The 26,143-nt window shown below is 38.3% G+C and overlaps 1 protein-coding gene across 22 annotated transcripts in view; it reads right to left on the reverse strand.

Annotated features, from left to right (window-relative positions):
- Positions 1 to 26,143, reverse strand: part of nrxn1a (neurexin 1a) — a 1,799,241-nt gene that overhangs the window by 156,174 nt on the left and 1,616,924 nt on the right. For all 22 annotated transcript variants that reach the window (XM_063055858.1, XM_063055840.1, XM_063055854.1 and 19 more), the window contains one exon: positions 8,735 to 8,906. In XM_063055858.1, the coding sequence (XP_062911928.1) occupies positions 8,735 to 8,906 (172 nt within the window). The remainder of the gene's footprint in view (positions 1 to 8,734; positions 8,907 to 26,143) is intronic.

Below are 26,143 nucleotides of genomic sequence, written 5' to 3' on the forward strand. Positions count from 1 at the left end.
ATCCAAGAATAATCAATTACAAATTGCACAATTTAATGATCATACATTTTATTTTTTGCTATTGGTCAGATATGTAAACAGATCTTGTAAATAATGACTGAATGGCACAAATACACAAGCATTACTATCCTCCTTCATTTCAGTCTTTAGATGGCGAGTTTTATTTATGCAGTGTATACATATATCAAAAATAACATTGATACTGGCTAAATGCAAGTGAATACAAAGTAACACTAGATTGTCCTGTTTCATACTTGCTAAAAAAAAATTCCCAGCTTTTCTTCTTTCATTTTCAGGACCACATTTGGCCATGAGTTTTTGCTTCAGGGCAAAAAACATACTAGTTTTGAGAACTATATTTCCTATTGGATGTCCAATAGGAAATTTAAAATCTCACAAAGTCTGGTGTAACTAGACAATGGTTTAGTAAGCATTTAAAAATATTATATGTTTATGGGAGGTACATTTATGCGGTCAGATTCATTCATCCAGAAATGGATTCATATGGATTCATGATGTCAGTGTCTGGTCCTCCGTATGTGAAAAACTTGTTTTTATATAATTTAAAACTGTAAAAACCTAATAAAGTTAGATTTACTTGTTACAATTTTGTACTGTATGCAATTCCTTTTTTTAAGCTGCTTGTTAGTTTCTTTACACTTTAAAAAAGCAGCTTAATTTAGGGCAATTCCTTAAGCTCTGCAAACAAACATAGTTATTGTAAATCCACAATAAAGATTATTTCAGTCTGAATCCAATCTTAGGGCTGTATGTAGGGCTGGGAACCTGCAAAATATTTTTAAAAGCAGATATGATCTCAATTGTACTCAAAAATGAATCTTCTGCATTGGTTTGATTGATATGGGGCCGAACAAATCTTCACAGCATCTACTGAAGCGCAACCCCAAAATTTCAAGGTTGTCTTTTAATTTAAATAGAATTTGCAATATTTGTGATGGATTAATCAATTACACATAGTGCCTTTGTTAAAAGAGTGGGATTAATTTATTATTATTGCTCTCTGGTATTTTAAGATTAGTTTACTATTATTCCTCTCAGGGAGTTTAATTTCCAAATAAATATCTTCCTTCTCTTCTTCTGAATAGGGGTGATATCTGGGAAAAATAAGAAAGCCAACTGTGAAAAGACAACAATGACAATTTGTTGCCACGGGCAGCAGTGGAGGCCAAGTCATTGGGTATATTTAAGGCAGAGATTGATAGGTATCTGAGTAGCCAGGGCATCAAAGGTTATGGTGAGAAGGCGGGGAAGTGGGACTAAATAGGAGAAAATGGATCAGCTCATGATAAAATCGCAGAGCAGACTCGATGGGCTGAATGGCCTACTTCTGCTCCTTTGTCTTATGGACAAACTTTCAACAGGAACTGTCACGAAAGCTTTAGAGAAATAGGACTTTATACATTATAAATGAAAAATAACAATTGAAATAAGTTTAACTCGGGCCGGCTGGTGGCACAATGACATCGGTGCCGGACCCGGGAACGGAGGTTCCCGGGTTTGAAACCAGTCGGGTCCGCTCCCGAGTATGCTTTCCATCCGTGCCAGGTTGAGTGTCGAGATCGCAACTCGACCTTGTAAAATAAGAAAAGGGAAAAATACTGCGAAAATGTCTGTGTGAGGAGTGGCTCTCCAAACAGTTTCTTTCTCGCTCTGTGCCTTGTAAAAAAAGCCATGAAAAAGACATCATCATGGATGCATGCACAGACACACGCACAGACTTGAACGCACTCAGGCACACGCCAAAAAAAGAGTAAAATATGAAAAATAAGTTCAACTCAGCAACATATTCTCCAGAACTAGACAATTTTCAGAGAGCCAAATATTCTGCTGGTATATAAAAAATTTAATTGATGATCAGAAAGTTATGGAGATTTTGATGGTGTGAAAATGACAAATTGCGTTCTTCCTTTAAGAATTTATTGAACTGCCATTTATTACCATTTTTCTTAACAACTAATTTCATTACTTAGCCTAATAGGTTAGATTTACCACAGTACATAATTATCTATTTAAATGTTTATTTTGCTTTTATATCATCTCAATGTGTACTTAAGAATGTATAAATAATTGTAGTTTTATACAGATAAAAAATGGAAAAGGTTATATGTGTGAAAAAAGTACATGATAATTGTGAACTCCTTATCCAAATAAAAATAAAATAAAAAAAAAAGAATTTATTGAACTGCAATGGTTAATTTCAAATTGTCAAGAAACATGCAGCAGATAATAGAATAGCTCAGTTCTATTGGATCAGGTGTACAAAGTGCTTTGCCACAATTAAGTTGACCATTGCATATTTGAAAGTTACCCAAATATTTGACATTGCATAGATTAAAGAAATGGGGTTTAGATTTCTTTGGCGTCAACTTCTAAGGTTAGTTTATGTTATAATACTTAGAACATACTTTAATAATACATTCCAGTATTGCATTTTCTCATGGCAAATATGAAAAATCCTGTGACTGTTATTTTAACAGAGGCTTGATTAAAAGTCTCCAGTTTTTGCACCGTACGGCTGCTGACTGTACATTCTAGCCATTGTATCCTGAAACACAGGTAGTGACTGTACTCAAAAATTATATGAGACTAGGACATTTAAATTTCAATAGTTCTGGCTCAAATACAATAAAAGTAATTTAGAAAATAAAAGAATAATTGCATGAGACAATTGGAAAATTGTATTTTCATGCATTCCAGATGAAATATACGGATGTTTTCTGACTTAATTTGAAGCAGAGCACTGAAGCAGCAGATCACATATTTTCCTTGTGCCAATGCCAATGGCGAGATGTGTAGTAAAGGAATTTAAACTGCTAATATTTAGATTGGTTTACTATTTATCTGCTTTTGCAGAGAGTGCCAATGATATTTTATCCCTAAGACAGTCCTTCCTACAAAAGTGTTGATCAGTAAAGCACTAGCATTCTCAGCATTACAGGCACCACTTTACAAAATGAATGAGACATGTGGCAATACAGCTGGAGGCATAAACATGCTTTCTACAATATTTCATGGTATTTTATACAATACTACCATATCCAAAATCATAAAAATGTCAAACAAATTTACATTAGTTGTTAGAGCTAACATACAGGTTTCTGGAGCATAAAATCTAATAGACCTGATTCTATGAAATCACTGACCTAAAACAAGACTAGCTAACCACTTAAATGGCCTTTGCGTGACTGTTACTTGAATAGCACAAAAGAAATGGAAGATGATGACAAAATGTGCTCAAAATGATCACTGATTTCTGAAACATATTGATTATATTGATGAAGAAGGAAGATAATTTCTTTTCATGTGCACTGAATCTTGCTATTGGCTGATAGCATTCATCATTACTGCATCACATGGCCTTTATTTCTGCACACAAGTCTTCCAGAAAGAAGGTCCATACATTTTATTCCTGACATAGTACATCACTCAGAGAAAACACAATATTCAAAATCAAAGTTGTTTTGTCACCTAAATTTCTATCAACAAAGTATCACAGCCTGTATGAATACTTCAGAATGGATTAACATAATGCAAGACTCAATAATGAATTTCCAGTGTTAGGATCTATAAGGAAGTGCTGTGCTTCATTATTACATCATATGCATGGCTTGGGAACTGGAAAATATTTCTATACATATGCATTTAATCAGTAACATGCCTAGGTTAGGACTAGTCTAAGCTTCCCAAAGTCTTGACTGACCACTATTTGTATATTTTGTTATTAAAAGAAATAAATTTTCAATGCACTTATCATTCAATGAGGAAGTATTAATATGAAATATTTAAAAACTGAAAATTGAATTTTACATTCTTCCATTTCATTTCTTGTATCTTCTTTGTTAAACTGACAATTCACAGATCAGAACACATGGTCAATTGGGGTGCCATGGTAGTGTAGGAGTTAGTGTGACACAATTACAGCTTGGAGTGTCGGAGTTCTATGTCCAGTCCAGTTCCAGTGTCTGTTGTAAGAATGTTCTGGATACAGGTACGTCTCCTCTGGGTTCTTTGGTTTCCCTTCTCAGTCCAAAGATGTACTAGTTAGTAGGTTAACTGGTCATTGTAAATCACCCTGTAATTAGGCTAAGGTTAAACAGGTGGGTTACTGGGCAGTGTGGCTCATTGAACTGGAAGGACCTAATCCACACTGCATTTCCTAAAAATAAAAAAAAGTTTATCAATGTTTTCTTCCAACCAGCAGTTGGCAGGGTCATGCAAGAGAACAGGGTTGCAGACGTTCTCTGCTCCACACTGCTCTTGAAACTTGCACTCTGCTTAACACTGCCAGAATCAGAGACTGCCGCCTCGGTCTGGGTGTGAACTCAGACGTGAGAGAGAATCGCAGAGCTGAAATGATGACAAGAACCCTTTTAGTTTCTTCTGCACTTTACCAGTATGCTAGGCAAATTGGTCATGCCCATAAAGCCAATACATCTTTCATACAGAAGGAGAAGATTTCTCGTTTATCTTTTAGAATGATATCAGAAGATCTCAAGTTCAGTAGAGGTAAAGTACAATGGCTGGAGGTAAGAAAATCAGGAGGAAGGAAACAGTTTTATAATTAGGACCCCAAGCTCTCCTACACATTTTGAGCTCTAAAAAAGAGCTTTCTCTCATCTTTCCTTTGCACAGTGGCCTGATCACTGCAAACTATGCTTGAGGGCCAACCATCTTTGGAAAATGCTTGAATTAAGCATCAAGATCATTGTCTACACTAATCTAGATTTCTACATGTGTGATTAGATAACTCTAGGGACTTCAGGGAGGCAAAGAGCATCTGTACACTTTTCTGTATTCAAGTTTCCATCAGATGAATGGCTGAGGTACAATCCATAAGCATGTGGTAGACTGCAGAAACAAACAAGAGATTCCACACATATTAACCTAATTAAATTTAATAATAAGCTTATGAGAGGAAAAAGACCAAGTACTCTAAACTGGCAACTGAAGCTGCCCAGAATGGCTGGAAGACCAAGATTTTCCCTGTAGATGTGGGATGCAGGGGATTCGTTGCTACATCTACAACCAGTCTATTGAAGAAGATGGGGGTGAGGGGTCACTCCCTCCAACAAGCAATCAAGTCCTTGTCAAATGCAGCAGAAGAAAGCAGCAATTAGATTTGGATTAAAAGGAAAGACAACAACTGGGCTGCGAGATGAAGACAGGAGGGTATGGAACTGAGGGGGGTGTATCTGGGATGCCAGGTAGCACCATCGAGCCTTCTGGAGACGTCATGGGCTTATCAACGAAACATCAAAGAAGGAGGATGCCCACCTGATGACCCCGATGATGTACCTACCCTCCCTCCTTGTCACCACTCCAAACCCACTGCCAACATTGAGGGTGCCAACTTACCATAGGGATTGAAACATCAAGTCCTAGTAGCTCTGCTCTACACTACAGGACAGCCAAATTTAACTTGGATTCTTGTATGTGCTTTTTCATCATTGCAGTTCCTTTGGTCAGGACTTACCTCTGTTGCTTAATATCCTTAAAAGGACTTTACCCCAGCTTATATATTTATTACCTTCTTGCAATTCTTTCAATCTAACCCCAGCAACACCATAGAAACATCTGTTATTAGAAATGTATGTTTTTCTAATTAGCTAAGCAATAAAAAGAAAATGAGAAATTGTGTTTTAAATAGAGTAAACTGAATTTGTTTTTGGCTGACTTACAATTTCACTATTTACAGTTGTTTACTGAGTCAGTAGAATATAAATTATTTTTCATGCCTGTCCATGACATTGCCTTTATTTCTTTTCAGAACCATGAAAAATAATCTTAAGTTATTTGGTGCCAAGAAATAACAACATACATAATTACAATTTACATCTGAAATGATCAATATTAACTTGAAAGCAATTATTTAATGCAACGGCAGTCATCTTTCAAAGCTTGAAATCAAATTACTCTTTATCTGCCAACAATGCTCTGCTTGGGAGATGGTGGTTATGTTTTCTATGCATGCATCATTAGTAATGTTCTCAGAACTCAGTAATGCCATTCATGTCCCCTTTATCATTGAACATGCAGGTATACTCAAGAAACTCAACAAACTGACTGCTGCATGACATGAATTTGGCTGCTTTGTTTCTCTTTTGCTGGAACATCTAAGCAACCAACATAGATGAAAGCTCTGGAAACCTATTATCAGATAAGCTGATGGAGCTTTTACAGTATATATAGTTAACTGTATGACAGTAACTACTCTAATCTTGTACAAAATCTCTAACCTAACTATTATTAAATAACTTAATGGTTTATACACTTGCATTATTAGTCAAACAAGGATTTTCTGGAATTCTCTTCTGACTTCAATATTTTAAGTAGTTCACAGAACAAGTTTAAAACCCCTTTTCCAAGAAAACAAAGCAATTGCAGCCGTCCTGCCATACTTTTTTCCACTCAAGGTGAATTTATTTGTATTTTACATGTTAAAGCAATTAATTCATTCTCATACCTGGGGCAAAAATGAAGATTGAATTTTATACAGTAGGCTACTTCCCTTTCATAGAATTAATGTTCATGTCAAAATAAATTATATAACACGTGAGGAAAAGATAACATTTACAGTTTCAGATAATTAAATGGGTACGGTAAACTTCTGCGAAATCCATCTCCCACCACTTTATTGTGTATAACTGATTTAAGACTGAAACATTCCTCATTCTCTGTTTCTATTTAGGGCTAACATTTCTCATAGACTCTTTGATTTGACTATTATCCAGAAATATAGTAGGGATGCTTTCATTTCTGCAGATAGGCTTGATATGTTACAGCCCAGAACACTGGCTAAAATGAAGTTTTGTAACCCATTGTGTGAGATGACATTTTTAAAACAGATCACTACCTACGGTTCTATATGTGTTCATGTTTAATTATGTTTTTTTGCTGAATGAAATTGAATAGGAGTATGATTAAGTTAACCAATCTCTAGCAAATTGGCCAAGATCATATGTGAACAGAGGTACTGACTATGGCAAAATATTGAACAACACAATACAGGTTTATACATCCACATTGTGTATTTAACACTGAAATATGATGACCTAGAACACAGCTGAATTTTACTGTTGCCAGGGATACCTCAGCTAATATCAGTGATCTGAATTTTCAACCTTATTAACGAATATCTCAAATCAATCATATGTATTCACTGTACTTAATGTGACTGACTACATCCTTCAGTTATTGAAATTTATTAATCTAGCTCAGAAAGTTTCTCTGCCTCTGTATATTAAAACCATAAAGTAAATGCTTCAGATCAATGTTCATTTATTAATTTTTCTCTGCACAGACGTGCCAAAAATGTTCTACTTCCATTTCATATTTTCAGCATCTGCAGCATTTTACTTTAGTATGTGTTCAATCTGATTTGGTTCAAATAATTAGCTTTAGTTCTCTCTAAAATTCTGTAATCTGATAAGAATGAATTTAACCCTCAAAACAACTGAGAGATAACATGCTAGCTGCTAGAGCATGTATGTAGGTCATGAGACAATACATAAGCCTGCAGCAACATATTAAGGATACATAATTTATTCTCTAATATGTTTATCAGATATTATACTTTAATTCCAACATGCACATCAATAGCTTGCAATTTTTTAAACATGGCTTTCTTTAAAAAATATATATTGTTTTGGTTTTGGTCATAACGGCATGAAAGTAGGCCGAAAAATTGTAAACTGGTGTTTTATGTCTTTGAGTGGAATGAAATCATGCTAGTGTTAAATCATACCAAGTTGGAAATCCAAACTTGTTTGCAATGGTGTCACAGAAAGTCCTGTGATCTCAATAATAGCACAAATTAAAAGGAAACTTCTCGATCAGATATTGGTTTGGCACCAAGTATATTCCTTTGATCGGTTCACATTACTGTAATTACAAACCAGCACTTGCGTAAGACCATCAGCACCTCTTCCCATTACAGCACTGACCTCAATACCATCGAATTCACCAACCTTACAACAACCAAACAATCCGCTGAGCTACTGATCCTTCCAAAACCTTAGAAGTTTCTGAGTTTGTAAGCTGTCTTTGGTCAATACTGAGGGGAGACTTGATAAAAGTTTAATCAGATCATGAGAGGCATAGATAGATAACTGGCATTTATTTTCTCAGAGTTGGAATATCTAATACTAGTTAAATCTTTGTTTTTAAATAACATAAAACAATCTATAACCTCATTAATTTTCCTAAATACAATAAAACAGAACGCCTCAATCCTTACATCAGATTATGGCTACTTGCTGCAACAGAGTTAATCATACATTTTGCGGAGTAGTTTATCATGAACCAGTGAAGGATATTTCCTCTTATTTCTTCACACAGCTTTTGTCAAAACCCTTCAAACTGTCACAATGTTGATTTAATGGAATTGACATTTAGCATCATATCATTGTGCCATCCAATTCATTAATAGTTTGATTATTTTAAAAAACTACTGGAAATTGTTTTATTTTCCAGCATAAAGTGAAACTCCTCTGTTTATTACAGTCATTTTCGAATTATACCCTTTATTGTTTGTTAACTAAGTAGACTTCTGAACCTAACAAACTTAATAAGGCCGATATTCTCTTGATGTTGAGTTGGATCTCCTGGTAAACATATGGCTTGGTAAACTATTGTTTCATCAATTTTGTACAAAACTTGCTCACAGATAATGGTATATGATGCACATCTATTTGTATTGCTTTTGAACACATACCTGATGGATAACGTTCAATGATTGGCCAGTTGTCCACCTGTAGAGTGGCGTTACCACCGCTCCGTGTAAATCGTACTATATGGTATTTTCCATCATTTACAATACCACTTGATTCTTCAATGGTGATGTCATCTGTTCCGACATTAAAAATAACCCGAATTTTTCCATGTTCCTGTAACGAAAGGGACGGAGACGGTCATCCATACTGACTACCTCGAATAGTACATATTTTGCCATGGTTAAGTATAACGAAAGTGCAGTAGAACAAATGCAAAGAAAAATAATCCTCAAGATGTGCTATAATCTGCACTGAAAAAAGGAAAATTCTCAAAACTGATACCACTGGACAACAAATCTTTTTAAAAGTGTTGCTTCCTCAGAATTGTTTTCTGTTTATGATAGACTGCTTGAAGATGAACACAAATATAATTTCAGACTACTTGTATCACGCAGGAATTTGGAGAAACAACAAATTAACTTTTATTGAATATAATGCGTTTAATTGCATAATGGTGCTGATGCTTTGCAATAGTTCAACTAAGTTAAAAATATTTTGTTAATGATTTTCATTTGTACTCAGTGTCTGAGGCTTAAGTGTCCAACAATAATTCGCCAGCAATGATGGATTCCAGTTGCCCTGGTATCTTTCCTCCATGATTGCAATGTCCTGGTGAAACCTTTCACCATGCTTGTCACTAACAGCACCAAGATTTGCAGGGGAGAAGTCTAAATGGGACTGCAGAAAATGAATCTTTAGTGACATGTTGCATTTCATGGTTTTATATGCTTGAAGCATGCTTTCAACCAGCTGCATGTAGTTTGGTGCTCTGTAGATGCCAAGAAAAAGTTCAACAACTTCCTTGAATGCCTTCCATGTGATTTTCTCCAGTCCCACTAGAAGTTCTTCAAATTGCCTGTCATTGATGACCTGTTTGATTTGTGGACCAACAAAAATGCTTTCCTTAATCTTGGCATCAATTATTCTGGGAAGCATCTGTCTCAAATATCAAAATCCTTCTTAGGAATTTTTGCGCCTGGTGACAGCAAATTCCGTTCTTTCAGTCCTGAACCCAATAATTATTACTAAAGCCTGTCCTGCCATGCAGTAGCCACGCCACCTAAGCATGCCCAAGCATGCCTGGACAAGATAGGAAACTTTCCAGCTTACATTGTAGGCAACAATGTAATTGACTTGAATTATGAATTGAAATAATAAACATATGTTTATTTAAAAAATGGTGCGTGATAGGGAAATTTTGTGGTGATCTTCATGATCAGTAGCCCAAAATTCATAAGATACACCTCAAGGTATTCAGGAAGCAAAATTTTTGTTGTCCAGTGTGTATTAAGTATACTTAACCATAATGAAATGAAATATGAGATCAAGTACATATTGAACTGCCAGGAAGCAGTCACGTTCTGCACTGCACTGGGATCTCAGCAAAAGATCAAATATATGCTCTTTTTATCATTGAGACTAAGAATGAATTGGGTTGATTAGTTCCTGCCTTTAATATACCAATCAGATATGAATCATTGTAAACCTAAGACATGTCAGGCTGGAAATCCTTTCTTGATGAAATCATTGCCACTACAAACTGGACCAGGCAATTCTATTAATTATTCGCACAAATGCCTTGACATTTTTCCAGCCTCAAGCACATACCTGATGTGTCACTTTTTGTATCATACACATCCTGGCAGAAAGTGGATTTCAAAATGAAACCAATAACTTCAGTGGTCAGTTTCAGAATAATTAGGGGCACATTGCACAACTTCAGAATCAGAATCAGAATGAGGTTTATCACTGACATATGTTGTGAAGTTTGTTGTTCTGTAACATTAGTAGAGCACGATACATAAAAAAATATAAATTGCAATGAATACAAAGGAACATATATATAGCACAGAAATATTAAATAAGTAGTCCAAAGTTCTTATAGCTGGGGTTGGTAATACTCCCAATGGCATGCGCTTCAAATAGTCTCTGACAAGCAAGACCAGCTCCTGGCATTTGCGTGAGGCTTAATCGAAAACCGAATGCAACAGTTTCTACTGACAGGAAAGGGGCAAAAGCGGGTAACAGGCGCCTTAAAACTAGTCACTTAGGGCAGATGGGGTTCATCAGTCATGGTTGGCAGCACATCTGGGAGAAGGTAAACTCTGATCTCAAACCTCTGCTGCCTTGCATCTATACCCACTCATGAGGAAGGCTCAGAAGTAAACCCCAAGGGAAATATCTGAAGGTAGTTGCTAAGGCAGTCCTATATTGAGTCCAATACTGACTGGCAACTCCTGCGATGTTTCTGGTACCAAACTGTATAAGTCTTTGCTGTTCCTTTGGGTTCATCAGATGCGTGAAGAGGGGGAGCATGCTACATGGGCAACAGCTTGCTCTCCATATCATACTTCCCAAGCCTGTGTATCTAGACAACTCGGTTCAATACCCATGGTCAACTCTGACTGAAGGAGGCCTCACTCACAGGTCGTACAAGGAGCAAAAAATAGTGAAGTAGTGTTCATGGGGTTGTTTCATTGTCTGTGTGGAGGTGGGGAGTGTATTGTTTTGTAACTCCAGAAACTAATAGAAAGAAAAGCATGGGAGCCTAGGTTCATGTTTACTTAGTTTTTCTTTTTTTTTAGTAAGTCGCTCACATATGACCTGGTGGTGTAATGACGTTGGCCATTCATGTACTTCTTATATAGAACCCATAATGAATAATGTAAACAAACAATGAATGCTCAAACAACATATTTTCAATATTACTCAAATATTAAATACACTACACTCTTCCCTGCTTTTATAGATATAGACATCCACAGCACAGAAAACTTCAAATTTTAAATTTTAAAACAGCATAAGGGATGTCCCAAAAACAGCATAGTTAGTGATTTGTTGGTTGTAGACTGTGTGCATTGAGAAATGCAGGGAGAAAATTGATAATCTTCCAATTCAGTGACAATGTAATGTGTTCTACATATATTGCTCACAGTATGTTCCTTGGACTCTGGACACATCATTCCACCAAGCCATTTGTAGCTGGGTGGCATGCTGCAAATATAATATGTCTTATTCCATTCATTTTTAAGAACGACTGAAACTGTTAAACAACAAACTGTGGCACAATATCACTGATCAAGTCTTTGGGAACACCAGTCCTTGAGAAGAGACTTTTCTTCCCAACAGTGTGTGAGGCTGTAGCAGAGGCTATTGGGAACACCTGTAGATAATCCACTACTACCATGAATGGCCCCGCAAAATCCACATGAATCCTCTGCCAGGGCAATGCAGTGCATTCCCAAGGATGGAGAGGCACTTCTTAGCATCTTCCGGATGTATTGGCATCCCGAACAGTGCATGGCAAACCGTTTGATCTGCTGATCTATGCAGGCCACGAGACAAAGCTGCAAGCCAATATATTTTCATTTTGACCACGTTTAGATGACCAGCGTGTAGCTCCTCCAACACTTTAGCTCTCAGCTTGGATGATACAACAACTCTCAATCCCCAGATAAGGCAACCCCTGTCAGGGGCAAGCTCACCCCATGCTAGTAAAATAGGGGGAGCTAGAATTTCTACTGCACACTTGAGCTATTTTGCGTCACCATGTAGACCAAAGACAGTGCAGGGTTGTTTCTAGTTGGCGTTTGCAACTCTGCCATAATCGGGAGAGCTTTGATTTTCATTAGGGAGAATACATCAAGAGGAGTGTCCTCTTTTGTAAATTTGTCGGGTAGTTCCTATTCAAAGGGTAAATGGAGCAATCGATCAGTATTTTTATGATTAGTTGTCTTCAATTTGATCTTGTAATTGTACCCTCCAGAAAAACAGAGCTCATCTCTGCATTTGTGCTGCTGCTGTTAGTGGAAAACCCTCCTGTGGATTGAAAATGGACACTAGTGGTTGATGATCAGTAGTGAGAGTAAGTTCTCTCCCAAACAAGTATCAGTTGAAACTTTTTATACCCCAAACGAGACTCAAGGCCCCTCTGTCAATCAGTGCATCGTTTTTCTCTGCAGCAGAAATAAAATGTGGTGCAAAGGCTATGGGGCGTTCACGTCCATCATTCATAACATGTGACATGACTGCCCTATCTCAAAAGATGAGGCAGCACAGGCATCTTCACTGTATGGTGTGAATCATAATGTGTGAGTAGAGTGTCCGACTGCTGGCCGGTGGTGTGGTGGCATCTGCGCCAGACTTTGAGGTGAGAGGTTCCAGGTTCAAGGTTCAAATCCGGCTGGCTCCTTGCTTGCTTTCCACTTGTGCTGGGTTGCGTGTCGAGCTAGCAACTCGGCTTTGTAAAAAACAGAGAAATGCTAAAGAAATAGCAATGTTGTCACCTGATGTGCCACAAGGCATGGAGAGGAACAAAAACAGTGTCTGCTGTCACCATTTCTTTTTTCTTCAATGTGAGCCACCTCACATTGCTTTATACATTGCCGTTTCTTCCTGATCCATAGTCAGGAGTTCTGGGACGGAGCACAGTACTCAAGTTAGGTTATAGCAATTGACAAATCCTAAAAATAACTGCAACTATGACACGTCCTTTGACCTGGAGGGATCCATCATTGCTTGAATTTTCTCAGCATACTTGTGTAATATTTTTATGTCAATGACGTGACAACAATAAGTGATGTTTGGTTTAAAGAAATCATACTTGTCGTGTCATGATCTGAGCCCATAATCCTCTAATCTAAACACTGTCCTGAGTTTTTGGAGATGTTCTTTGTCATCCTCAACTGTAACAATTATGTTATCCAGGTAAACTGAGTGCCTGAGCAGCCTTATAGCACCTATTCCATAGCTTTCTGCCAGAGTGCAGGTGCACATGTGATTCCAAAAGAATTCTATTATAGTGATAGCACCTTTTGTGGGTGTTTATGGTGAGAAACAACCACCTCCATCTGTAAGTAGGCCACAGCTTTGACCACTTTGCTTTAGTGTTGCCCAAAGATATCCTATATTCTGGGCAGAGAATTTTGATCTACTTTCAGTACTAGGTTGATGGTGACCTTAAAGTCATCACAGATACTGATGGACCTATTCTCTTGGGTACTGGGACTACTGGCATTCTCCGTGGGTTCTACTCAATCTTGGACATAATTTCTTCTGCCTCCATGCAATCTAGCTCACTGTTTACTTTATCACAGATGGTATCAGAAATAAGCAGTGCAAAACTTGACTGTGATATGTTCATTAACATTATTTTACCCATTATTTTGGCCGATCATTGAACAATGCTGTGGCATTATCCAGCACCTTTCTTAATTTGCTTTCAGTTGACCCTATTGCAGGGGCTATGGCCTACTATTAATGAATAGATCTCCAATCAAGCTGTAGTTGTCTCAGCTAATCATGGCCCCACAATGCTGGAGTATTTTTGGAGCAATTTTTGAATGTTTTCTTGTAAGATTCCACAAACTGAACGATCTCTTACTCCATCAATAAGACCATCACTGAACTGACAATGCTCAGAAAATTTCTTCAATTCAGCCACGTAAATTGAAATGGATTCTTCTTTGGTTTAATTCTGTTTATGAATCCCAAAGTGTTCTGCAATCAGCAGTGGTTTTGGTTCCAAATTTTTCTGCGTTACATTCATGATACAGCAAAGCTCATTTCAGCTGGTTTGTTTGGAGTTAAACTTCTAAACAAGCTATATGCTTTTCTACCTATTGAACTCAGTAATTCTGGCACTCGCTTTTCAGTGGCTACTTCATTTGCTTTAAAATACTGCTCAATTTATTGAGCATATATCACCCAGTTATCTCTTGTGCAATCAAACACATCTATCTTTTTTCAATGTAACCAGCTGTTTCTGCGATTTTTATTTATTATTATGACCTGGTACTCAATGTTTATGAACCCAAGAATTTCAACCATTTTTATCTTTTTTCTAAACTTGAACAACTCACTCTCCTTCTGAAGAAACACATGCTGCGCTTTTTTATACTTGAACATCTCTCTCCTCCCCTTTTCAAAGAAATTAATGTGCTGCACTTTAACTAGTGGTCATCTTGAGTTCATTTTAAAATTTCCTTGTCGCCACTGTTTTGTTTTGTAACTTCAAAATGCTAATCCAAAAAAATCGCAAGAACTGGGATTTGTGTCTACTTAGCATTTCTTCTTTCAGTGAGGTACTCAGACGTGTTATGATGTATGCCATTCACATACTTCATACAAATAACCCATAATGAATTATGTAAACATCAAAGAATGTTTCAAAGAACATATTTACAATATTAACATTACTGAAATATTAAATACACTACATGAAGGAAGCTGTTCCTAAACCTTGTACTACCTCTGCTATTTAAAGAGACTCTGCTGACATCAAGGATCCTAACTGAAATATTTCGAACTCACCACAGGACATTCATTTCTTTTCCAAAATCTGGAATATATTTAAATTTAGAGAGAGTGGTTAATCCAAAACACAGACACTAATTGGATGTGAGAACTCGAGTCAAGTATGATGCTTGAAGATGTCAGCGGTGACACCTCTGGATGCAGTCCATCCAAAACTGTAACTGCACCAGCTGGTCATTCAGTTTGGTTAGGGGTCAATGAAGTGAAAGAAGATCTCCAATATCAGAATCTTTCGAGACAGCATGTCACAGAAAATTGTATGTATTTTTATTTTTTTAGCGATGCACCATGGAGAAGGCCCTTCTGGCCCTTTGAGCCATGCTGCCAGCAACCCCCGACAAAACATAGAACATAGAATAGTACAGCACATTACAGGCCCTTCGGCCCACAATGTTGTGCCGACCCTCAAACCCTGCCTCCCATATAACCCTTGACCTTAAACCAGATTAACACTAACCTAATCATGAGATAATTTACAATGACCAATTAGCCTACCTGGTATGTCTTTGGATTGTGGGAGGAAATCAGGGGACCAGGAGAAAACCCATGCATTTCACAGGAAGGACATCTAGAGACTCCTTACAGAATGGAATCAGGATTCAACTTTGAATGCCAGGAGCTGTAAAAGTATTGCGCTAACTGCTACACTTCAGTGATGACCTAATAACCTTCAGCCATACTTAAATAGCTGGACTGCTCATTTTGACCCTCAGCTTCCTCAGCATAGGATTTTTTCCAAATGGCCACATCATATCCAGTTTGGTGCTCATCAGAGGTGAATCAGAAAGGTCACCAAGCACAACAAATCTAAGTACAAAAAGGACCCCATTTACTTTGATTTTGGTGAGCAACTTATGGCATCTCAGTACTAGAATATGCCAATATTGCTACCTTCCTTTCAATCACCCAGACAATGACTGCATTCATGTGCTCATACAAGGTCCCATTTACACAATAAACCTATTCATCAAAGTGAATGGCTTCCACTCTGGTGTTTGTGGATCATTTGAAGAATTTCCTCACAGCCAATGTCCTGTTTCCAGGAAACATGCGATACTTCATCCCCAAGAAAAGTACAATGCCAAATATTTTATGTTACCAGCCCAGCTGAGAAAGAGGGTCCTAGAGAATAAAAGGCTAACTTCTACTTCCTTAGCTCTCTTGTGCATTATCTATCGACAACGGTTAAACACTGAAATGGAAGCAACGTAATGACTGAAAATTTCCACTTGACTGGTTACATACGAATGGGATTCTCATGCCTGCATCAGTCCATGGCACCCTGCAGGAAAAGCAATCAGGTGTAGAAACTTCATTTTTGCATGCTGTATGCTGCACAATCTTGCAACAGAAATAGCAGTTGGGATCACAGGATGGGTAGCAAGAGACCTGGAGTCTGGGCTATGAGGCAGGGCCTGAAGATTGGCAAGAGAATAAGGGTGAGACATCCTTGCTCAGTTTTCAGCTGCCGTTAAGGATAAAACAAACTACCAAATGGAGATTCAGTGATGACCCAATGCAAAGTAAAGAGTGACCGACACCTGGTATTAACATATGACTAGTATACACATGCAAAGGAACCTGAATGACACTTCTGGATTCCTCACTTTTATATTGCAGGTTCATCTGTATTGTTAATAACACATTAATAAGTCCTTGATCCAATTACTGAAATATCTTATTATGAAAGTGATCACTGGTCAAAAGGTCAGGGGGATTTCTTTGATGATGGCATAAAATGTCCATGTGTCCATTAGACAAGAAATTCTGAACCCTGAATGAGACAACAATGGTCACCTCTAGCTAGGCTCTCTTTAATTGCCCAGGATGTTGGAGGGGAATTGAGGCTGCATTGAAGATTTTAGAATGGGGGATGTATCTCCATCGGGTCATGTGTACTACCATCATTCATCACTTTTGTAGCAGCAGGCTAGATATCATGCAAGATTCATGCCTTAAAAAGACCACAATGTAATAATCAAATAATGGTCATTAGAAACTCAGTTTCAAATTTGTTCTGAATTTGTTGCTATGTGCAATTAAAAAATAATGTAATAACAATGCAAAATGACTCTGAGAGATGGGAAACCAGTTGCTAATAAAGTTAAATTAAATACCAAAGTGCAATTTAAATGTTAGAAGTTCTTGCTCAAGTTTCCCATGGCTTCAGCAACCCAGCAGTGAAATAAAAGTAGGTACTGCTGACTCAAAAATGCAAGTGCTTTTATAGCTCTACTGGCCCAGATATGAACCCTTGATTCGGTCCTCTGCCAGTTGCAATTTCTATATCTTTCTTAGTCTCCAGGAAATATTCCCATGGGTCTTCTTCCAGTTCCTCAGTAGTCTGTGAATTTGCTCAGCTGGCAAAAAAATTGGAAACAGAAAAGAAAATATAAATGCAAGGAAGGCTGCAGATGCTGGAAATCCAAAGCAGCACACAGAAAATGCTGCAAGAATTCAGCAGGTCAAGGCATCTTCTATGGAAATGAATAAAGAATCAACATTTCGGGCCAAGACCATAATCAGCCTACTGTTAAAAATGTGTGTCCTGGGCTTTTCCGGGTTCACTCCCTCCACTTTCATCTCTGTTTTCCATATTCAGCCATGCCATTCGCACTTAACTACCAATCTCATAAATCAGAAACAGCAGGATCAATATACCTGTATTTATTGACATGTTTCAGTAATCGCCATGTATTCCAGACTGAACTAGAGAGCTTCAGACTGCTAGAATATGATAATTGCATATTCGTTTACTATTCCATAGATGTAAATTTCTGACCACAGTCCCTTTGTTTGTTGTGACATGCAGGAAAAGACTCAGAACAACATCTACATACTTCAGCCAAAGTTGGCTGAATAAATAAGTGAACAACAGCTTCAAAATCTGAAGCCAGGGTGCTGTCGAATAATTTTGCGTATACATTATGTATGTTGTGGAAGGACAGAGAAAATAAAGAGGGGAAACACTCCATTATGAAAAGGGAAATGTATTGTAATATGCAACAGCTTGGATAGCTCCAATCCAAATCCTTTTTGGTGAGGCTATAGATCAAAAGTAATTTAATTAGTTTCAAACTGTCAATTTAAAGGTTCCATGTGTTACGGTATGAGATATCTAGCTAATTCTGCTCTTTTAGAGAAGTATTAACTAGCTTTAATTTAATTAAAAGAAAATTCATACAGTATTGTGCATATAGCAATTTTAGATGATCTTAAGCAGTTACTGCACTGAAACTCCTCATCAAATATCCAGAACATCAAACAGCATTGGAAATTGCAGACTCCAGCAATTTCTAAGGACATATATAGGGCAGAACGATTAAAACTGCAGCAAGCATCATACAATGCTTTATGAGGAAGCACCACAGAATTACAAACAATTGCAAAAAATGATAAACGATAACAAATATTTCATCTTCTAGCTTTTGATGCCCAGTGATATTGCCACCTAGTGGCATTCATAGCAATTAGCCACACATTGAATAACTGGTTATGAGTCTGAAATGAAACTAAATAGTTTAGCTTTGAATAAATTGGGAAATATACAGCATATAATGGATTGTTCTGAATGTTTAGGAGCAGGGGATAGTTCTGAAGCTATCTATCAAATCCAACCACTGTAGAGATAGTAGATGTGTTGAACCAATCCAGTTCAAAGGGACACAACTTGGATACAGAATTGGCTTGGTAGTTAGAGTCAGTGGGTTGTAGTGGAGTGTCGTTATTTTCAGATCTGAGGCCTGTGACCAGTGGTGTGTCACAAGGATTGGTGCTGGGCCCACTGTTGCACATCGTCTGTACTTTGATTTGGATGGGCATGTAGCTGACATGGTTTGAAACTTTGTGGATGGCAGCAAAGTTGGCAGTATCGTGGACAGCAAAGGAAGTTATTTATGACAACTACAGGATCTAAAACAACTGGAAAATGAATGGTAGGTGGAACTTAACTTGATCAACTGTGTGGTGTTACATCTTGGGAAATTAAACCATGGCAAGAGTTACACAGTAAATGGCAGGGCCCTTAGGAGTGCAGCAGAACAGTAGACTAAGGTAGACAGGGAGCTGAAAAGGTGTTTAGCATGCTCACCTTCATCGGTCAGGATATTGAGCAGAAGAGTTGTGACACTGTCTTACAACTGTACAAAGCATTGGTGAGTCCACACCTGGAATATTGTATGTGTTTTTGATTGCCTAGCTATGGGAAGGATGTCATTAAGCTGGAAAAGGTGCAGAGAAGATTAAAAAGGATGTTACCAAGGCTGAGGGCTTGTGTTATATGAGAGAGTGGTTTGTCTGGGGCTTCTTTCCACAGAGTGTAGGAAGTCATGGGTATCTTTACAGAGGTTTATAAAATCACAGGAGGCATAGATAGGGTGAATGATTGCTGTCTTTTTCCCAGGGTCTAAACATAGGGGAGATAGATTTACAGTGAGAAGAGAAAGATTTCAGGAGGATGTGTGAGGCAGCTCTTTCCACACTGAATCCACAAGCTTTGTCCCATTATAACTATTAGGAACAAAATGATCATCAAGACTTTAATTAAACTCAATAGAGCAAAAAAAGACACCATACATAAATATGCAAATTAAATATAAACAACATCAAATATAATGTGTGAAACAATTATATTGAAGAAATTTTATGTGGACGTAACAGCTGGAGGTTAAACAAATGGGTGAAGGGGAATTCAATGCTGTCTGTAAATAGCGATGCAATGTTAATGCACAAGAACCAAGTGTCATGTGAGGGCCCATTTTAAGAAATTAACCAGTTAAAGTGCAAATGCTTAAGGTATAACTGTTTAGGTCACGAGAATGCATTACCTTGACAGGACAAGAAAACAAAATACATCTTTTTGATTTGCAGCAATTTTAATAATATTCAGTGAAGTTTACATCCACGCCTGACTGAGAAACTCCAAATCTGACTTTGCAGTTAATATCAAAGCAACAATGCCCTTACTGATCTCAGCACAAGCTACTCACAAGGATCAAGCACACTGGAGCATGGATTTGTTCTTTTCCAAAATCGATTGCCCTGAGATGACAGCTACAGAGGATTTCTGGCATTTAGCCAGAGAAATGTCATGAGGTAGCCTTGGCAGCCAATTACATAGAAAGATGCTCATAGTCAGCAAATCAAGAAGTGCATCAACTTTCAACTATTTTTTCCATAGAGCAAAGTAAAGAGGTAGAAATTTAAATACTTCTATAGTATTTTGAAATAATTTTCCGAAGGATTAGGACCACATGTATAAAGCCAGAGTCTGGAGGTAAAAGAGTTGTTAAACAGCAATTACAGTTTAATCTGTCATTAAAACATGCATTCAAGCCTTAGCATTTTCAATGAGATTTTTACCTGAACAGTGTGGTGCTTAGGCAGATCCAAGATTCAGAGAAATGGGATTGGAGTAGCAGACTGGTGTAAGTTAAGGATTAGCTATATTCTGTGCCCTAATCGATCATGCCATATACCTACTTCACCAGCCTGTCTTCTTGCCCCACTATCAGGGAACAGTAGATTTGAACCCCAAGGCCCCTGTTCATCAAGTTTCCTTAGCACCCTACCATTTACTGCATATGTTTTACCCCTATTTGATACTCCAAAAGCATCACTTCACACTTGTTGGAGTTAAATATCAACATTCCAACTGGTCTATATCCTGCTGTAGCCTCAGACAACCTTCCTCACTATCCACAGTACCACCAACTTTCATGACATTAGCAAACCTTCTAATCATACCTCCTACATTCAAATCCAAGTTGTTAAATACAAACAACAAATGCCCCAGTGGTGTAGTACACCACTGGTCATAGAGTTCCAATCACAAAAAAGCTACCTTCCACCATTACACTATGCCTCCTGTTGCCAAGCCAATTGTGGATGCCATTTGTCATGTCCCATTAGATGTCATGTTGATCACAGTCCAAATTGGTGACTTGCTGCAATACAAAGCTGCATTACATCAAGACACGCGAGTTGAAAGAAAATGTGATATTTATTTATATATTTAGTCACATAAATTCTATAGAAGGAAATTTTATTCTGTATTTCAGTTAGTAATTAGTTAATTCTGTAAGAGGAAATATCCATTACATTAGTGGTCTTGTGATTTTCTTTAATCAATCATGCTAAGTATATCCCATGGTCTTTAGCTTCCTGCACCCCGCCTAATTCCTTTATTGTTATTTTCTACAGACTCTATATTCCTCAACAGAATCTTAATTCTAGCTCTGTTATATCTTAGTTTTTCTTTTGATATATCAGGTTCCCTAATGTTGCTATGTTTACCTTTAACTCTTATTGGAATATGCTACCCTGAACTCATACTAACTCTCATTTAAATGATTCCCATTTGTTAGCTCCATTAGCACCTCAGGAATCTGCTCCCAATTTACTTTCACCAGCTCCCCTCTTTTGCTATTGAGATTATTCTGCCACTAAATCAAAACTTTATCCCTTGTCACCTTCCGAAGTTTTCTGATGACTCTGCCATAGTTGGATGCATCAGCAAGGGAGATGAGGCTGAGTACAGGGCTATGGTGGGAAACTTTGTCACATGGTGTGACCATAATTATCTGCAGCTTAATGTGAAAAAGACTAAGGAGCTGGTGGTAGACCTGAGGAGAGCTAAGCCACCGGTGACCCCTGTTTCCATCCAGGGGTCAGTGTGGACATGGTGAAGGATTACAAATACCTGGGGATATGAATTGACAATAAACTGGACTGGTCAAAGAACACTGAGGCTGTCTACAAGAAGGGTCAGAGCCGTCTCTATTTCCTGAGGAGACTGAGGTCCTTTAACATCGTCGGACGATGCTGAGGATGTTCTACGAGTCTGTGGTGGCCAGTGCTATGATGTTTGCTGTTGTTTGCTGGGGCAGCAGGCTGAGGGTAGCAGACACCAACAGAATCAACAAACTCATTCGTAAGGCCAGTGATGTTATGGGGATGGAACTGGACTATCTGACGGTGGTGTGTGAAAAGAGGTCGCTGTCCAAGTTGCATGCCATCTTGGACAATGTCTCCCATCCACCACATAATGTACTGGTTGGGCACAGGAGTACATTCAGCCAGAGACTCATTCCACCAAGATGCAGCACTGAGTGTCATAGGAAGTCATTCCTGCTTATGGCTATCAAACTTTACAACTCCTCCCTTGGAGGGTCAGACACTCTGAGCCAATAGGTTGGTCCTGGACTTATTTCTATCTGGCATAATTTACATATTATTATTTAATTATTTATGGTTTTATATTGCTATATTTATACCCTATTCTTGGTTGGTGCAACTGTAACAAAACCCAATTTTTCTCGGGATCAATAAAGTATGTCTATCTATCTATCTATACTTAATTTAAACTTTCTGAACTGCAGTCATTATTACCAATATGCTCTCCCTCCAACACTTCCATGTCGTGCCCAAGTTCATTTCCTGAGATAAAGTCAGTACAGCCTCATCTCTGTTAGGGCTCTCTCCATGTTTTTTCAAAAACTTTCTTGCAGGCAGTTAACCTATACTTAGCATGATCGATTAAAGAAAATCACAAGACCACTAATGTAATGGATGTTTCCCCTTACAGAATTAACTAATTACTAACTGAAATACAGAATAAAATTTCCTTCTATAGAATTTATGAGACTAAATGTATAAATAAATATCACATTTTCTTGATAGCTATATGGACAGGAAAGGAATGGAGGGTTATGGGCTGAGTGCAGGTCGGTGGGACTAGGTGAGAATAAGAGTTCAGCACAGACTAGAAGGGCCGAGATGGCCTGTTTCTGTGCTGTACTTGTTATATGGTTATATGGTTAACAAGTTCAGTCCCATGTTACCCCCTTGCACTAAGGCAATCCCAGTCAATATTAGGGAAGTTAAAACTACTTTTTATTATAATCCTAATTTTCTTTTTTTTTTCTGTGATTAGTTTTCAAATCTGTTCTTCAAATTCCTACTGACTATTAGGAGGCCTATAGTATAACCACAGCCAAGTGACTGCCCCTCTCTTATTCCTAAGTTCTAACCATATGTCCATATGTCCAACAGGTCAACAGAGGACACCATCTCCACGGCACTTCACTCTGCCCTGACCCACCTGGACAGCCCCAACTCTTACGTCAGAATGCTGTTCATTGACTTTAGTTCGGCATTCAATACTGTGATCCCCTCCAAGCTGATCCCCAAACGTTGCCAGCTTGGTATCAGCTCATCCCTCTGCAATTGGACCTCGGACTTTCTGACTAACACACCCCAATCAGTTAAGTTAGACAACCTCTCCTCCTCCACTCACACCCTGAACACCGGCGTGCCTCAAGAATGTGTGCTGAGCCCTCTTCTGCACTCCCTTTTCACCTATGACTGCGTTCCTGTATACCGTTCTAACTCCATAATCAAGTTCGCAGATGACACCACGGTGATTGGCCTGGTCAGAGGAGATGACGAGACGGCCTACAGAGATGAGGTCTAGCAACTGGCCGTGTGGTGTGCCAACAACAACGTGGCCCTTAACACCCAGAAGACCAAGGAGATCACTGTGGACTTCAGGCATGCCAGGAGCTACACTTACGTCCCCATCTACATCAGCGGAGCTGTTTTGGGCGAGTGTGTATCAAGCTTCAAATTCCTTGGTGTCCCCATTTCCGAGGATCTCACCTGGTCCCTGAACTCCTCCATCCTGATCAAAAAGGCACAACAGTGCCTTTATTTCCTGCGGAGCATGAAGAAAGCTCCCCTCTGCCCCAGGATACTGACGGACTTTTACCGCTGTACCATTGAGAGCATACTCGCCAACTGCATCTCAGTGTGGTATGGCAATTGTCCCGTATCGGACCGCAAAGCACTCCAGCGTGTGGTGAAGACTGCCCAGTGGATTATCGCCACCCAGTTACCCACCATTGAGAACATCTACCATAAACGCTGCCTGGGCAGGGCGAAAAGCATTATCAAGGATGCATCTCACTCTAACCATGGACTTTCTACTCGCCTCCCATCCAGTAGGCGCTACAGGAGCCTCCGCTCCTGCACCAGCAGGCACAGGAAGAGCTTCTTCCCTGAGGCTGTGACACTGCTGAACCTCACATCACAGCACTAAGCAGTATTGCATTCATATTGTTCTGTTTCAGTATTTTTATATTTGTGTGCTGTAGCACTTTTTATTCGTAGTTATTTTGTAAATAACACTATTCTTTGCATTTCTGGTCAGATGCTAACTGCATTTCATTGGCTTTGTATCTGCACTCGGCACAATGACAATAAAGGTGAATCTATTCTAATATTGGACTATTCCTGCATGATGTCATCACTATGTACTAGTGTTACCAGTCTCTCTAATCACCCATCTCATTTTGCATTTTGCTCTGTCATGTCTGAAACAAGTATACACCAGAATATTAGGGTTGTTGCCTATTTCCATGAGTCCATTAAAATCATAATTCCAAGTTCTAAGGTATGCCCTAAGCTCATCTTATTTACCTGTGAGGCTCTTTGCATTAATGTAATTACTGTGGAGCCTTCTGGTCCTCCCACTGCCCCTAACCCTTCCTCTGCTTTGTCCAACAGATTTGCTGTGGTAACAAGGCCTCAAAATTATTGGGTATGGTGTGCCATGAAAGGACCAGGGTTGGTGGGCAATCATAAGGAGATGACTGGGTCCATTGTAACTGTGAATGTGCATGGGTGCATTATTATCCCAAGTCTAATTAAATGTATTATCAGATAGTATTCCAAAATATCTTGGTTTATCAGGAGTCTCAGAGCACACTTCCAAGGGAAATGGAGATTTTTTCTGGTTATGGATCTGTTCTGTCTGAAATAAACCTAAGGGCCTCTTCAATGTTTAAAGCGAATGATATTTCCAACCCTTTTGTGGACAGAAGCAGAATACAGCTATGTCATGCAGTAAGATCAGAAAAAGGAAGTCATTTTTAATGGTACCACTGCAGAACAATTTGGATGTATAATCACAAAGAAGGCATGCAAGTGGCTCTACTTCATTAGGAGTTTGCAAGGATTCACTTTGTTACCAAAACAACCTAACAAATCTGTACTGATGTGCAGTGGAGAGCATTCTGACTGGTTGCATCACAAGCTGGTATGGAGCCTCCAAAGCAATGGATCTTCAAGGAGTGGTGCCTTAAGAAGGTGGCATGCATCTCTTCATCTGGGACTTTTCCTGTCATGTTACAGGGAGTCTGAAAATCCAAACTCAATAATTTAGAAACAACTTTTTTGCTTCTGCCATCAGATTTCCGAATGGTCCATTGGCACTACCTTGTTATTCCTTTCCTCTGCACTATTTATTTATTTTTGTCATTTATAATAATTTTGTGACAATGGACTGTACTCTCGACACAAGACAACAAATTATATGCCATATTTGTCAGTGATTATAAATCTAATTCTGCTATTTCTGGGAGTGGTAAAGAAATTGAGGAAGAAAAGTTCAGGAGAGTGGGGAAAGAAAGATGGTTAAAGCATGGAAATTGCTTGACTGCACATTAGATAAATACTAAGAGGTTAGTTGAGTAATTGAAAAATTAACTCTGACCTTCCTATTGCAGGTCTCGCAAGTGGCCAATAGGCCCAAACCTATAATTATTCTAAATACAGCAGCAAGGGAGGTTCTCAACAGTTCTAATTCAAGACACCTGAATAACTTGCTTAAAAGATTAAAGTTTTAAGTGCATAGATAATTATTAATTTCACCATATAATGAAATTCATATTAAAATATAGTTATATTATATTACAGGATCATAAAATATATATGCAAATTCATTCAAGGTTATAGCACAGAAGTAGATTATCCATCCCAGCAAGAGAGGTGTTCAGCTATCATTTAATTCTTCTTGTAATTAAGTTAAAATTTTGCCATCATGTTCCACGGCATTCCAACCTCTGGACATAACCTATCACCTTTTAAAAGCTCAGAGTTATGAAGACTGCCATCATGTCGTTTCAATCCTCCCAGTTCCAGTAATATTATGCTAATCTCTCAAGTTCTTCTATATCTACTCCCCATTTCCTCGAAAG

This window comes from Mobula hypostoma, chromosome 8 (genome assembly GCF_963921235.1).
Source record: "Mobula hypostoma chromosome 8, sMobHyp1.1, whole genome shotgun sequence".
Taxonomy (NCBI): domain Eukaryota; kingdom Metazoa; phylum Chordata; class Chondrichthyes; order Myliobatiformes; family Myliobatidae; genus Mobula; species Mobula hypostoma.